This window comes from Aspergillus nomiae (genome assembly GCF_001204775.2).
Source record: "Aspergillus nomiae NRRL 13137 chromosome Unknown contig00278, whole genome shotgun sequence".
Lineage (NCBI taxonomy): Eukaryota > Fungi > Ascomycota > Eurotiomycetes > Eurotiales > Aspergillaceae > Aspergillus > Aspergillus nomiae.
In genome coordinates this window covers 1-12,993 of record NW_015378333.1, presented here as the reverse complement: position 1 = coordinate 12,993, position 12,993 = coordinate 1, and the positions used below count along the sequence as shown (strand labels likewise).

General features: G+C 48.5%; 5 protein-coding genes across 5 annotated transcripts; 3 read left to right on the top strand and 2 right to left on the bottom strand.

Moving 5' to 3' along the window:
* Positions 1-480: 480 nt before the first annotated feature.
* On the top strand, positions 481-1,228 carry ANOM_008721 (uncharacterized protein; the record flags this gene model as incomplete). Its single annotated transcript, XM_015553977.1, has 2 exons — positions 481-602; positions 689-1,228. Coding segments are annotated over 2 exons (654 nt in total), but the record flags the coding sequence as incomplete, so codon positions are not given.
* A 1,979-nt stretch (positions 1,229-3,207) lies between these two features.
* ANOM_008720 (putative ankyrin repeat-containing protein) lies at positions 3,208-5,430 on the top strand (the record flags this gene model as incomplete). Its single annotated transcript, XM_015553976.1, has 1 exon — positions 3,208-5,430. One exon carries the CDS (start codon positions 3,208-3,210, stop codon positions 5,428-5,430), a length of 2,223 nt encoding a protein of 740 aa, XP_015404227.1.
* A 1,912-nt stretch (positions 5,431-7,342) lies between these two features.
* ANOM_008719 (fascin domain-containing protein) lies at positions 7,343-7,894 on the top strand (the record flags this gene model as incomplete). The annotated part of the gene is made up of 2 exons (XM_015553975.1): positions 7,343-7,641; positions 7,696-7,894. 2 exons carry the CDS (start codon positions 7,343-7,345, stop codon positions 7,892-7,894), a joined length of 498 nt encoding a protein of 165 aa, XP_015404216.1.
* Positions 7,895-8,499: 605 nt separating this feature from the next.
* Positions 8,500-9,057, bottom strand: ANOM_008718 (uncharacterized protein; the record flags this gene model as incomplete). The annotated part of the gene is made up of 1 exon (XM_015553974.1): positions 8,500-9,057. One exon carries the CDS (start codon positions 9,055-9,057, stop codon positions 8,500-8,502), a length of 558 nt encoding a protein of 185 aa, XP_015404217.1.
* Positions 9,058-11,275: 2,218 nt separating this feature from the next.
* Positions 11,276-11,967, bottom strand: ANOM_008717 (uncharacterized protein; the record flags this gene model as incomplete). The annotated part of the gene is made up of 2 exons (XM_015553973.1): positions 11,276-11,489; positions 11,549-11,967. 2 exons carry the CDS (start codon positions 11,965-11,967, stop codon positions 11,276-11,278), a joined length of 633 nt encoding a protein of 210 aa, XP_015404218.1.
* Between the last annotated feature and the right edge of the window lie 1,026 nt (positions 11,968-12,993).

The following is a 12,993-nucleotide window of genomic DNA, read 5'->3' as shown; positions in this document are numbered from 1 at the left end:
ATACTGGTGGTAAACTTTCAGCTAACATGTGGCCAGGTGAAGGTGCTTCCATTTATGTTGCGAAGCCGCTTCCATTGATGACAGCGACTCTCATCTCTATCGCTTAGACCACAACAGTAGCCAATGAACGCAATAAACAGCGACGTAAAGAAAAGTAGCAGAAGTTGAGTGGCTCCTAAGCCAGCGACGGAAGCTGTTCTCCCGTCGCGCGGCCGGACCGAGTACCCACCTTAGCTCGTAAATTCTATGAAGCAGGATTGGCCCATGATAGTTCTGCCACGGCTCTCTTGCATAGCAGATCACGGAGGCTAACCAGTCAGCGTGCCAGATGTCTGCAGCAATTCCCGAAACAGGATTAGTGGAAACTGTCTGCTTTCATACGTGGCCGCAGCTGCGGCTGAGATGCGATCAATCAGAGTCCTCTTTTATGAGTGCAGAATGCAAAAGAACTTTTTCTCAACCCCCTCTGTCGCTCCGTAGACGACATTTTGGCAAGTATGGCGAGCCGCATGGTGATGTATAAGCTGGTGATGCTTGGAGACGGTGGTGTTGGAAAGACCGCTTTGATGATGCAAATGTTGCTGAGATTCTTTGTCGAGACTGTAAGTCCTCCATGGGACATATGGAGAAGGACCCCATCATCTCTCCAGATCAATAAACAAACTCCCACTGACACCAAGTGTGTCAGTACGACCCGACGACGGAAGATCAGTTTCGCCAGCAAGTCGTCGTTGACGGCCAGTCCTGCATGATGGACGTTCTCGATACAGGTGGTGCAATGAAACAAACAGCGCTGATAGACCAATGGATCCGCAATGGTGAGGGCTTCGTTCTAGTGTACAGCATCTCCTCTCGCTCTTCATTTATACGCATCAAGGAGTTGCATCACCATATACAGCGCCTTAAGGAGCCGTTCACATCATCAGCTCGCCAGGCCTCATCCGCCACCAGCCTTCAACCGCCTATGCCTATCATACTGGTAGGCAATAAGTGCGATATAGATACGGGGCGTACGGTATCAGTGGAAGAGGGATACGCCTTGGCTCGCGAGCTCGGTTGCAGATTCGTCGAAGCCTCGGCCAAGAACAACATCAATGTTGAGGCGGCTTTCCTGGACGTCGTGCGGATCCTGCAACGTGGACGACAACAAGCGTTGCGACAAGCTACTAGCTCTAGCGACCGGTTATCCCAGCGTCGGGCCGCCATTTCCCGTAGTGTGTCGGATGTTAGTATGTCTATTACAAGGCTTTTGTCGTTGGGCCGTAAACAACCGACAAGCCACCGACCTGGTATAGTTGAAACAGGTTTCGAATCCCAAGTCACTGGCGTCAATGATAGGGAGCAACTAAGAACTCGTTTTGACAGGCGCGGAAGACCTGAGGAATAACATAGACCCTCCAAACAAGCCGCCTCTCAAATCGATGTCAGGCTCTCACCATGACGTAGTACCAGAGGAATTGCCTAAATCTTCACGCTCGCAAGGAGTCGGGTCATTTTGGCCTACATTGCGGGCCTTATGTTGGTATAAACTTATGCGAATCTTAGAACCTCTGCCCAAGGGTGCGCAGAGAGTCACGTATACCTGTGTCAGTTTGCGTTTTATTATCCGTATCTGAAGCAATGTCTCATAGACTCTTAGGGCTGCGGTGACCTATGTTATTTGGATGCTGTGGAAATGGCTCCAGGAGGGGCAGCAGAGTTGCAGGAACACTTAAATGCCGACGCCAGAACTGTTCGCCTGCGAAGCAATGCTCAGACTGTTTCATCAAGCCCTCCATCCTCTCCGCAGCCAGCGCGAATCTCTCCCTCTTCTCAGTCTCACGACCAACGAAGACGGCCAATCCAAAGCTTGCCGCAGCTCCGTTCGAATGAACACAATGGGGGGTTAGATACTACCTCAGTTCAGCGTCTAACGAAGTCAAATCGCACATCGGAACCAAAATACCTGTTGCTCTGCGTGAACACAAGGCGAGATCTTGCACTAATGGAGCACATTGAAGTCTCATCCATGACAAACGATCAATACCTCTTCCAAGACATCCAAAGCGAGTATTCTAGAATGAGGCGAAACCAGCAATGGAACCTAGGGATGGTATTTCCAAACGACATTCGAATACCCAACTGGATCTTGAGAATTCTATGCATCCCTGCTCCAAGACACATACAATTTCCTGCTTGGCTAGGAAAACGCCTTGAAAGCTGTAGAATCTTTATTCCCAAGAAGGCGGAGTTCGTTCAGGTAAATGGATGCAGCCAAATACTATAGTTCAACTACTGATTTAATATAGTTTCAACTAATCCCAGCTGGCACTGATATCTGCGCTGACATTGTGGCGAAGCCAGCGATCCCTGGAGATGAAGAAGTGCTAGTTAAGAAGTCCTATGAGTACCGGCCGGTTCCTTTGAAGGTAAAGATCCTTCGCATTCCACTGCATGACCTTCTTAAACCAGGCCCCCATCTCGGTAGTTTCTGGTTAAATAGATTTCCCAAGAAACGAGGAGATATGCTCACTTGGGATGAAAGTCAAGAGTGCCTTGGCTGGGGAATACATATCATCGAAGGATGGAACAAACGTCTCGTTGTCTTTGTTGTCTTGCTCCTTATGCTTATTTTTGGCATATTCGTTGCTCTGTACAGCGTCATAACTCACGATGGGTCAACCGGTGCTGGAATAGGATCCTTTTTGGCGGGTCTCCTTACATTATATTGTTGGCTAAGATATGAAGAGTGGAAGAGTGAATGATTACCATATTGAATCCTACAATGTATATTCCTGCAATGGAACAGGAAAACAATTCGGGACACGAACGGCTTATCTTCTCAAAGTGAGGAGGGAGACCTGTATAGGAGCTTGGACGTATTCCAATCAAAAGCCATTCTCGCCGTGATTCATTACTTAACTGACCGGTGAATTAGCGAGTCAGTGCCTCTATTGAAGTTATTATTATCATTCTTACCATGTTTGGGATAATCAAGCTGATTACTTGTTGTAGAGCCCGATCTGATTCTATACCTGAGCTTTCCCGAGATATCGACCCGCCCAGTCGGACATGTCGATCATTATTCTAACTCTAGGTGGGGAGCAAATGGCAGCCTTAGAATGAGATCCACAGCTCGTATTCACACTCTGTGCACCCTCCCTATTCTGTGTTCTTTATCGGGTGATAAACGTGGCTCTTTTTCACCTTCGCAACCTTCATACTGCCATGGCATCGTCTAGTACCCCACGCTTTGTCTACCAACCCGGAGAAATCATCCTGGAGGTGGCATCGCATCTCAGCGTCTCCGACCTCAATGGCCTCATCCGGACAGCTCAACGTTTTCATGAGCTCCTGTCGCAGGAGTTGTATGGCCGGGCGGCCACGCTGATTCGGAACGATGGCGACACGCCCTTGATCTGGGCGGCGAAACAGGGCCAAGTCGCCTGCGCCCAGAAGCTCGTGGGGCGAGACCCCGACCCCGCGAGACTCATCGATGGCCGAGCTGCCATTCATGCTGCCACGGCCGCAGGGCAAGAGCAGGTTGTCGCGGTCTTGCTGGAAGCCGGCGTGCCCGTCTCCCTGCCCGACACGGAAGGTCACACACCTCTCCAATGGGCAGTGGCCCATGACCAGGAACTGGTCCTTCGCCGACTTCTCTCGTCCGGCGCTGGGAATGTGACCACCCCATCGAATGAGAACTGGGAGTGGGGATCCGCCTTGGTGGATGCAGTGATGGGAGGGCATCAATCAGTGGCTAGGATTCTTCTCGAGGCTGGCGCCAGCATCGCCCGGGACCATCCCGCCTTCCCCATGATCCACGAGGCGATCAACTTCAAGCTATGCTTGGCCTCGCATCAGGGACAGTGCGAAATGATTAGCCTCCTGTTAGAGTTCGACGCTGACGCGCATCTCCTTCGCACGGGGAACCTGCTCCCGTTGCATATCGCGGCATCACACGGACACCTGGATGCGGTCCTGCTCCTGCTCCAGCACGGCGCCGATATCGCCGCCGTCGATGAACAGGGAGATATGGCCATCCACCACGCAGCCGCCGCGGGCAGTGTGGAGGTGGTAAAATTCTTGCTGGATCGGGGAATCCCGGTGGACGTGCGCGGGGAGGCGGAAAAAACCGCCTTATTGACTGCGGTGATCTATCAACGAGCCGCCGTCACGCAGTTGCTGCTGGAAGCCGGAGCCGATGTGAATCTGGTCGAAGAGGACGGGCACAACGCCCTCCGCCTAGCCGCGTACTGTGGGACGATCGAGATCGTGGAATCACTGCTCGCGCATGGTGCTGCCGTTGGCGCGCTGGCACCGGATGATCGAACCGTCCTACATATGGCCGTAGTGGGTGACAATCCTGATGTCATCCCCTCGCTATGTCGTGCAGGCGCCGCCATCAATGCCCTGGATGCGTCGGGATACACGGCCCTTCATCTGGCCGCCGCCCTTGCCGGACGTACTGCACTCGCCCGCCTGCTTCTGGAGATGGGTGCAGAGATATCCGTCTCCTCAGGGGACGGACGGACGCCGCTGCATTTCGCTGCCTGGACTGGCCAGGAAGACCTCCTACAACTGCTGGTGGATGCTGGCGCCGAAGTAGGCGCCGTCCATAGCGACGGAGGTCATACGGCCCTGCACTACGCCGCCGTCCAGGGAAGTGTCGATGCATTTCGGGTTCTTCTACAGGCTGCTGAAGCCGAGAAGCTTGATTGGCTCCGCCCATGCTGGTGCGGAGGAACCGTCTTGACTAAGGCCGCGGGCAAGGGTCACCGAGGCATTATCGAGTTGATAGTGGAAAACGGCGTGGATGTGACGGCGTGCTATGATGGATCGTCCGCCCTGCACGCGGCCGCGGCGGCTGGAGAGACTGATCTCGTCGAGTTCCTGTTGTCCTTGGGGGCGGATCGGTTGCAACTGGACTGGTTCGGTCGATCCTCCATCGACTGGGCCGTTCGACATCCGCCGACGCTGGACAAGCTAATTGGACATGGTCCCCTGTCGGCTCCTTCACTCGATGAAGAGAAACGGATATCGGCCCTGAGGGAGGGCATCACCATGCTTGCCACCCGAGCCCTAAGGGAGGGGAAGTCGGCCTCGTACCGGCTGGGAAAGTGCCTGCTCTACATGAACGATGTCTCCGCGGCCCGCACGGCATTTTTGTACGATGCGAATGTTCCAGACGGTGCCCCGGCCGTGTGCGATCTTTGTAAAGAGAATCCGACAGTCACAGAAGGACGATTTGTATGTCAAACCTGTCCCGATATCGATCTCTGTAGCCCGTGTGTGGACCAGTACTACCAGGAGAAGCTCCAAATCCGGTTGTGTGATGGACATCAATTTTTAGAGGTTCAGGTCTCTAGCGACGAGCTTCTGGCTATGCAGGCCAATGAATCCAGAGAGTCGTGGCTCCGCGGCCTCATTTCAATGTACGATGGTTCTACCTAGATATTAACAAATATCAGTCAGCTTGGTATAGTGTATTCGTTAAAAAAAAAAAGCTGGTTATACAGCCAAGAGAGCTTGGTATCACAACACTGTTAAGGGTTTGCGTCGATAAGGACAACTACACAGCTTTCCCTGCTCGTTTCCGCGCCAGAAGCCTCCATGCAATATACTTTCAGCATATTACTCTATGGTCTTTCTGTGCGCTATCAATTATTTCACCTATTTGCGAGTGAAGTTCCTTGTCTTCTTTCCTTCGGAACTTCCCCCGTGAACTTTTTCCTCCCTGATACTTAATTTATGGGAAGATGGAACCATATCACCTACCCACAAATCCCAAGCCGTAAGGTTTAATGCTTATATCCTGAGGAAGTTGTAAACTTCCCTTATAATAGACCCTGAATTAGACTTAACCATATAACTACTGTCGGGGTATTCTAGTCGCTTGGGGAAAAATGTGCGATATTATACAATCCGGCAAGTAATGAGCAGTCTACATTTATAACATATCTATTGCCGCAGGCAGCACTGAACAAATCTCACAACGACTGGTGCTAGAAATAGTCTGAGATAATGTTCAGGTAGTCTCGCATTGCACAGCTCCAAAATTGCACTGCAACAGCATAGTAGATATCATGATACATGGGATTGGTGTTCATGGTTTTCTCGTTTCTCGTTTCTCATTTCTATTTTTTATTTTTATCTTTCTGGATACTCAATGGTAGCAGTCTGGATAATACTGGAATGATATTAGTAGTTCTATGAATATAGTGTCCCCAAAATAGCTACCCATGAGTGTTGATCCGTGATTTGGTTCAAACCCGGGGATTAGTGATAATGTATTTATCTCAACAATAAATAAACAAGCGAATCTGTACGCGTTCCCATTGCTGCCTTGTCACAAGGTCAGAACTCGATCCTCCAGGTCTTTCCCCATCGAGCGAAGAGTACATTTGCAAAAGCCGAGCATTAGCTACGCCTCAACAACCCTTGCTGTCAATAGAACCACGCCTAGGGCGATTCCCTCCGTTTGCATGGGTTAACCTAGCAAAGGTGGAGCCTAACGGACGACAAACGGAAAATCTCTCCAGTAATCCCACTCCCAAACAGTACGCTCGCTTCCCATTTGACATTCTATAACAGCATATGACATGCCATACTCCCCGTCTAGGTTGACGCTATCCACGGAACTCCCGAACGGCGGGGGCGGAACCTATATCCCCACATTCCGCAACCGACAGGAGACCGAACGCAAGGGCATCCAATGTGCCAATGTGGTGTAATACTGTCGCAACCCTACTTATTGCCCCGCGCGCTTCATTGGATCTCCACCATCCAGAGTCTCATGACATTCATAATCCAAATTTCATGTGTTAGTGTTGTAAACCTGATGTTGTCGCTTCTCAGCCGTTTCAATTTCAATTTGTCGGAAGTATAAGGTGCGGTTGGAGAAGTTACAGTCTATTGGAGTGCCGAGGGAGAATCGGATCAATGTGAAAGAATCGAGACCCTCTATAAGTGGGGAACCAGAGTCCTATGCTCATATGATATACGTTCTTGGGTGATCAATCTTGGACTTCTGGTACCATCAAAGGGTAAAATCGCGGAGTAAGAACAAGGCGCGTCTCAGATTCAAAGGAAAAGTTAGCCAGACCCTTACAATTGCATGGTGTCCGTCAGCAGTAGAAGAAGAAGGATACGCCACTGACCACAGCAGTTGTATGATCCACGTCAGCCCACTGCACTGTTGTTGATATCATATATGGCTAGTAGCGGCTTTCTTGAACATAAATAGAGACGTTGAACCCGGTATTAAGAGTCCTTATCATCTAGTAGAACATAAGCCTTGCCCACTCGAGCATTTCTATAGCATTCAGATCTCTACCAAGCATAATCTAGCCTTCCAACCTGAATCATGTCTTCCGGTTCCACTAGCAACATGCTGCGTGTCAGCATCGAGTCCCAGAAGTTCCCCGGATCCTACCTCCGCATCGACGGACGGGGAGTCACCGAGTACTCCGGCTCTGGCGGTGGTACTGTCAATGTCCAGAACCGTGTTGCCTCGTACGAGACCCTCATCATCGTGAACCACCCTGATGACAACACCTTCTCTATCCTCTCCTCTGCCTTCCCGAACGTCTACCTCCGCATGGACGGCTCCGACATCAAATCTGGAGACACCTACCCCCAGGGTGCCGGAAAAGTTAACTGCCAGTGCGTATCCCCTGTTGTATTCTGGATTTATCGATACTGACTCAAGACTATCAGGTGGGGCGACCACTCTTGGGAGAAGTTCCGCTTCGAGAACCAGAGCGATGGTACCAAAGCCATTGTTTCTGTGCAGTTCCCGAACGCCTATCTTCGCATGGAGAATGTCACCGGCCAGGGCGGACCGAGTGGCGCTGGAACTGTCAACTGCCAGAGCTACGTCGGTTCCTATGAGAAGTTCAAGATCCATGTCCTGTAGTCTGGGAGCATAGTACGATCGACTTTGTTAGTAGTATTCTTGTTCCACTTCTTTTTGCGTGGTTTAAAGTTGTGAAAAAAGACTGTGGAAAAAAAAGGATGCTGGAGGTGAGGGGCGCATGGTTATTTAAGCAATTCGACAGTTGTGTTTATTGTTAGCACTAACCTTCCACATTCTCTCAATGGAATTATTTTGCGTATGTATGCAATGAGTACTGCCAATCCAAGTAACGGATCAACCTTTCAATTCTACATCTTATTGTGCTAATAATGTATAGAGTCATTCCGTTAAGTTCTTTCTGTGAGCAGCACACAAAAGACTTAGGCTCAATCAAACAGAGAAAAAAGAACTTGAGAGAAACCTGACTCTCAAAAAGGCATCCTATGTTTCCTGATCATGTGTTCTTTCAAGTTATCCTTCCTATTGGAAAGATGGCGACAACCAGCGTAAGTGCATTTATAGGCCTTCGGGAAAAGATGAATAGTTCTAACATGTCTCCTCAATTCGGCGGGACGGTTAAACTGCCTGCTGTTATTGCACCCTTCCCATTCACATCTAAGGTCGCGATGGGATTTTTTCTGCTATTTTCTCATTAGCGTGGAATGTTAGAGTACGGGTGTAGGATTTCTGTTGAACCTTCTGCCCATGGGATTGATGGCATGAATCTCAGCTCCAAAGATATCTCGCGTAGCGGAGCGCATTGAAATGAACGGGTCATTCAGAAGGCTGTCGGGATGGAGGTTATCCTGGTGACCCTCGAAAACAGCAGAGGCAATATTTCGTTGACAAAGCCAGCTGAAATTCTCCAGGACTATATCCTGAGTTTGAAATTCGCGGTAAACGTCTGAGCCCAGGGCCGACTGGCTGGATCTCATGTCATCGTCAAAGAAAGACTTGAAGTCAAACTCCACTTCACGTCCCATTTCGGTACAACTGGTCATAGACAAGTCATCTAATGTAGCGTGGGATTGCAAGGAAGGGCTGTGGAGTATGGTGTGTGGCTCCGGCCATCCTTGATATGGCCAGAGCCCTTTCTCAGTGTCTTCCGGCAACAGGTCAGTATGACTGTCCAAAAATGATAGACTGATAGAACCTGGGTTATGGCTAGGAGTTGATAAGGTGTTTGAGGACAGAGAGACTGAGGACTTTCGACCAGTGGACATTGTCAAAGCCTGATAGTAATATGTGGCGTTAGAGAATTGGATAAGTATTTGAATGGTTGCATGGGAAGAAGAAAAAGATAAGACTATGCTGATCGACAGATGACCACTATCTCTCTGAGCAAGTACAACTGGCAATAATGAGAACTGTGTTATGACAGCCAGTAGTGGGAAGCTATCAGACTATAAACGCTCGAGTCTGAACAAAGGTGATAAAACAAGATGTCGAAGTCATGCCATGCATGCACAGCCCATCCTTCAACAGAAAGCCTGTGCCTACTGGTGTGACATACAACTCTCTTCCTTCGGTGCCTGCATGTTGCACCCGGCTCCTAGCAACTGCCAAAGTGTGTATTAGGAAGGCTGGAGGATAGTGTAACGTTTCACTTCAGCTGTCCGGATTGGCTCTATACAGCCACGGTGGCCTTGTTTCAAGGTTCCCTTCACGTAAGGCTCTTTCGGTTCTCGCGCGCCAATAGAGACTTGCGTGTATCCTGCGGGAACGCGGACCCACTTCTTCCCCTGTTATGCAAGCAACAACCTATCAATTGAGAAACGATGTGAACAGAGTTAGACCACGAACAATCATTGTATGAGGGTTGTATATCCGGGCAGCACACATCAGGCTCCCACAGCAAACCCTTCATTATGATATAAGGCGCGGGCCATTTGTGACCCGCGTAAATACTTACATTTACCAGTTAAGAAAGCATATATTGTAAATACGAATATCATTTTTAAACACAGTCGTTCCTCCACTAATGAGGGCTAGATCTTCAGATGCCTTCAATACTAACTATTTTCAAACCTCCCATTCTGAACCGTGGTTCAGAATGTCAACCAATAATAACTAACTATTTCGTGAAGCATAAGTAATTAAAAGGTCCAACAACTCATCACTACCCGTTGCGGGAAGAGAGCAGCCAGTAAGAGGTCAACCCCAGGTTAATCCCTAGGTATCTGGGCCGTCACCGCAAGTTATTAATGGGCTAAGACTACTTGACCAACCCATACCATATGAAATTTTGAATCTTCACTATGTCATGTTATTGGGCAACATTGGGCTGGTGGTCACATGACTCTGCAGACGACGTCGTAAAAGTGGTATGTACGCCGTATGTATGCACATCCATCGGATAGCTGCATGGACCTACGAGCGCAGAACCTTGGAGCTCAGCAACGTAATCCCTCTAGGCATTCAGCAAATATGTGCTATGCACGCTAACGGCACCCTAGTAGCCAATAGTAGGTATCATGTAGAGTTGCCTGCCGACTCGACATGATCATTGGTTGTAAAATGTTGACACCACGAAAGAAACAGTTTATGATAATCGTAGAGACTTCTGGAGATCGATTCCATTAGAGCTCAAATCACTATAATCTATGCCGATGGCCTTATACGCCTGTATTTCCCAAGAACCCAGCCAGGCAAGAGGTTAAAGAAGCCGAATGATTCTAGAGCACGTGCTACACGTCACTCCATCGATAGGAATTGCTGTGTACAGGATTCCAACCTCAACTCGACCACAGAGTAACACGAGTATGGACTCCTGGAACCCGAATTTCTATTTCCCAATGAAAGGCTTCTACCCTCATTATTCATGTCGGCAGTTACACACCAGCCCGTCTATATGGCCGTGCTCGTACGACAGCCGACAACCCCATCATCATGCAGAGAACAGAAACATTTCGCTCCGAACACACTTCTACATTTGTCATTCTTACGCAGAGGGACTATAGTCATAACCGTATTATAATCACTGGCAATTGTACCATGGAGCCGGTGGGTTTCATCCTCCAATTGGAAGAAGATATCAATATCCGGTGTCACACTTTGTGGAGATTTTGGTAGTACATTGACACGATAGTTCATCTTACTCTACATTTACAATGGGCAAGGATGCCTCTCACGGTTGTAAGGTTGGTTGCATTGCAAATCTTCATCTACTTTGGGTTTAGGTGTGTCGAAACAATTCCGGAGCGACCTTTCAGAAATAATGTACTTCGAAACCGCAAAGATCCAAACATTCAACATCATGAAGGTCTAGTTGGTACTGACGAAATTCAGATCTATTATTCTAAAAGTGCTAGTGAAAATACGATATAGCCCCGAAATCACTAAGTTAAAAAACAAGGTCGTCGCAAAGTAGCAAGAGACAGAGACATCCCGAAAATATAACAAATCATAAATAACAGTTTTCCACCAGGTAAAGCTCTTTCGCTAATAATCACAATCATGAACCCTGAGCATATGCTCCTTCAGGTTATCACCCCTATTGAAGGACCTGAAGCAGCCATCAACATTGCACCTATAAGACCGAGGGGCAATATGGATGGTCCGGACATGCCGCACAAGGTCGGCCTCGCGGTTGAAAATCTTTGTGGACGTACAGCCCTCCCATTTACACATCTGCACAGGTCGGTAATTCTTTCCACTATAGATGAGTTAGGAATACGGTCATGACCCTCTGGCACAGCGCTGGGGCTGCCTTACCTTTCTTCAATATGCTTCGCACGGGTCTCCTGCTGTGCCTCCCTAGGCTGGTGTTCAACTGGTATGGCGACAGGGGTTATTGTTGTGTTGCTGGGTAAATGATCATACGAATATCCAGCGGTGGCGACTTGATCGGATTGAAAGCTTGTCGGCATCCGCAAATTGGTCTCCATGTCGAAGTCGTGGTATACAGTGGATTGGGGAGCGACGGAGTCCTCGTGCAATGGTTGCCATGGTGGGTAGTGAAACAGGTTACCTGGCATGGTCGCTGAATTGAGAGGCAATGGCCACACGTTGAAATTACTCGCAAGGAGCCCGAGGTTGTTCTGCCTCAATGGATTTATAGGATTGTGCCCAAGGCCATCAGAGAATACAGAATGGAATGAGCTGGTATTTGGTGGAGGAGAAGTATTCGACATCTTTGAGGGTATAGTGAAATCGTAGGCAGATGTTCGATCAAGGAGCAGTGTGAACGACCAAGGTGGATCTATGGTATTTCACTATCCTAGGGTTGGAAGGTGTCCGAGGAGAGAAATGGCAGACTTCTGTAGTAGGAGATGGAGAACCGAGCATAAATCCTATACTTAAATAGAGTAATACTTCTTAGATTGTTCACAGAGACCAGTGAGATCAATTATCAGATGCATATTGGAATTCCAATGGAACATGTGCTTATGTAGTAGTGTGAACTACTCCACGTGTAGAATACATGCAAAAGCGTAAGTGTGAATCACTTCCAGGGTCCACTTTACCGCATTGCACTGCCCCAGGGCAAAGGCTCAGGTTCCTGGCCTTAATTCTATAGATCAATGGGGATTGGACGGTCGAAGGACAATCAAAACCAATGAGAAATTAAAGGAAGCAGTATTCACCTGGCAAGCCGAACCGCCTACCTAATTCGACACCACTGTAGAAACTCTGGAGTACGAAAGATATGCTCTCTCATCTATTGCATATAAAAAGTTTCCGAGATCTGAGCTTAGTCCAGGCTGTTCGGTTTTGAAAAGTGGGTCATTCTGAGCAAAATGTGGTACGACGGACTAAATCGAGTACGATAGGCCAATGCTGCCAGTCCGCATTTATGCATTTTCCTATAGATTTTGGTTGGATATACTCACCGCTTCATTGACCACTTTAGTCTGCTTAGTTTGGCCCCGGAAGTCTAGTTACTTGGGGGGGTTCAACCCCAGAATCCTATACCGTATCCGGTACCGTAGAGGGTCACGCAACTTGGTGGGTTATACAATATCAGTGAAATTCTGTGTCCTTGGCGGAAATCATTATATTTTTTTTAAATTAAAATAGAAAATTATCTTGTCTATGTATTGGATCCACGATATACTATCTACAACGATCTGTCGAAATGGCCCTGTCGATGAAGATTAGAGACTATCTTTGCGCCTTATCTGATTCTATCCTCTCAATTACCATTTGAATGCCTTTCC